We start from the raw sequence: 1506 nt of genomic DNA, 5'->3' as shown, positions 1-1506 counted from the left end.
ATATTATTTTATGCATTGTTACAGGTTTGACTTTTATCGACTTGAGGACTTGACGGAAAAACGTTACTAAGACTATTAGGATATTAGTAAAACGAACAATATATTTGTTTACTTGTGTTCAATTTGTTTGTATGACCAAGATGTGTTGTTTATTGATTTGTGAAATAAATGAGTTGATTAAATATTTTCACTTTACTAGTGTCTTGTGTTTTGGGCAATCAGTTGCACCCCGGCATGTTCCGCCTTTGGTCGGGGTGTGACAAAGACCGTCATCTCGCCAGCCCGCCCGTTTTGCCAAGTCTGCTTACAATGCCTCAAAATATGATCTTTAATAGATTAAATAACCAAACTGATTATAAAAAGCATCTAAAATCAATACATTAAGCAATTAAAAGATGCTTAATAGTTAACAGTCAATCGCTTATATAAAACATGATCAATACATCAATCGCTTATATAAAACATGATCAGTCAGTCTTCTTCATCGCTGCTGTCGTATTGGCATAAAGATGCAAGCCCATTACTTTCTTTACTCTTTTCTTCTTCCTGTGTTTTAGCCTCCGAGGGTTTCTTCACAACATTAAACTTTATCGTGGAAGACTTTAGAACGATTCGGCCACTTGATGGACCACCCGCTTCCTCTGCATGAATAATAATATAATAACATTAATAAAAACTCAAAACAGTTACAAATGACACCACCAGGAAAACCATTTCATTCCACTTACCTTTTTTGTTCGGCTTCTCAACGGTACTCGCTTTCGTTAGGTAATCCGTTGGTTTGTCGGAAACCTCCTGAGAAACTTTCCTCCTCTGCATTACAAATATTTCAAAAACTAAGTTTTATTATTAAAAAAAAAAGAAAAGAAAACTGGATTACACCATTATCAGCATACCTTAGTTATATTATCATCATCCTCGTCATCAAGCTCCTCGTCATCAATTCTGCGAACAACCTCGCGTGATCCCTAAATTACATTCAAAGTTTGGTAATCTTAACAAGCAGGTAGTAAAGGCAACATTTTAAAAACTTGATAATCAGTGATACTAACATGGAAAATTGATTTTATCAAGGCTTCATCTTCTTCTGCAAGCCCTTCTTCCTCCTGCTGCAAGATATCAAGAAACCGTATAAGCAATAGCTCCTTTTTATAACCACATAATTTTAATGTTTATAACTTAATACCATACCTGTACGGGAGCGGATCGCTGCAAAGCTTCGAGCATTGAATCGACACTCACATGTGCTTGTCTTGACTGCAAAACAGATACAAGCATTTTAAATCCACACACAAGGGCATAATAAAACAATGTTTATATTTATGTAAGTATAATTAGAAACAAACCTTCAAAGACTTCACTTCATCAAGCGTAGAAAGGATGTCCATTTCTCTTTTTGAATCAAGTGTTCGATTCTCCAAAGATTTCATCGCATCTCCCATTTCTTCCGCTTCCCGTTTCTTTCGCTCCTCGTCACCGACCTAAAACAAAAAAAGAGATTAATGA

General features: G+C 35.7%; 1 protein-coding gene across 1 annotated transcript; it reads right to left on the bottom strand.

Moving 5' to 3' along the window:
• Positions 1–450: 450 nt before the first annotated feature.
• LOC143596845 (uncharacterized) lies at positions 451–1489 on the bottom strand. Its single transcript, XM_077075512.1, has 6 exons — positions 1347–1489; positions 1192–1257; positions 1053–1109; positions 897–968; positions 729–813; positions 451–641 (listed from the first exon to the last, which is right to left on the bottom strand). The coding sequence occupies exons 1-6, from the start codon at positions 1440–1442 to the stop codon at positions 472–474; spliced, it is 546 nt and encodes a 181-aa protein (XP_076931627.1). The 5' UTR covers positions 1443–1489; the 3' UTR covers positions 451–471.
• Positions 1490–1506: the final 17 nt, after the last annotated feature.

The sequence above is a fragment of the Bidens hawaiensis genome, unplaced genomic scaffold (assembly GCF_021521415.1).
Source record: "Bidens hawaiensis isolate Kalapana, Puna unplaced genomic scaffold, B.hawaiensis_p1.1 tig00047086_1, whole genome shotgun sequence".
NCBI classification, from domain to species: Eukaryota; Viridiplantae; Streptophyta; class Magnoliopsida; order Asterales; family Asteraceae; genus Bidens; species Bidens hawaiensis.
The sequence above is the reverse complement of the archived record's forward strand: the minus strand, read 5'-3'. Positions and strand labels throughout refer to the sequence as shown.

Bases quoted from the DNA above. Each gene is read 5' to 3' on its own strand.
- LOC143596845 (XM_077075512.1), bottom strand. From the start codon at position 1,442: ATGGGAGATGCGATGAAATCTTTGGAGAATCGAACACTTGATTCAAAA. The intron at 1,258-1,346 runs GTTTGTTTCTAA...TCTGTTTTGCAG, and splicing joins ATGAAGTGAAGTCTTTGAAG to TCAAGACAAGCACATGTGAG. The intron at 1,110-1,191 runs GTATGGTATTAA...GATATCTTGCAG, and splicing joins AGCGATCCGCTCCCGTACAG to CAGGAGGAAGAAGGGCTTGC.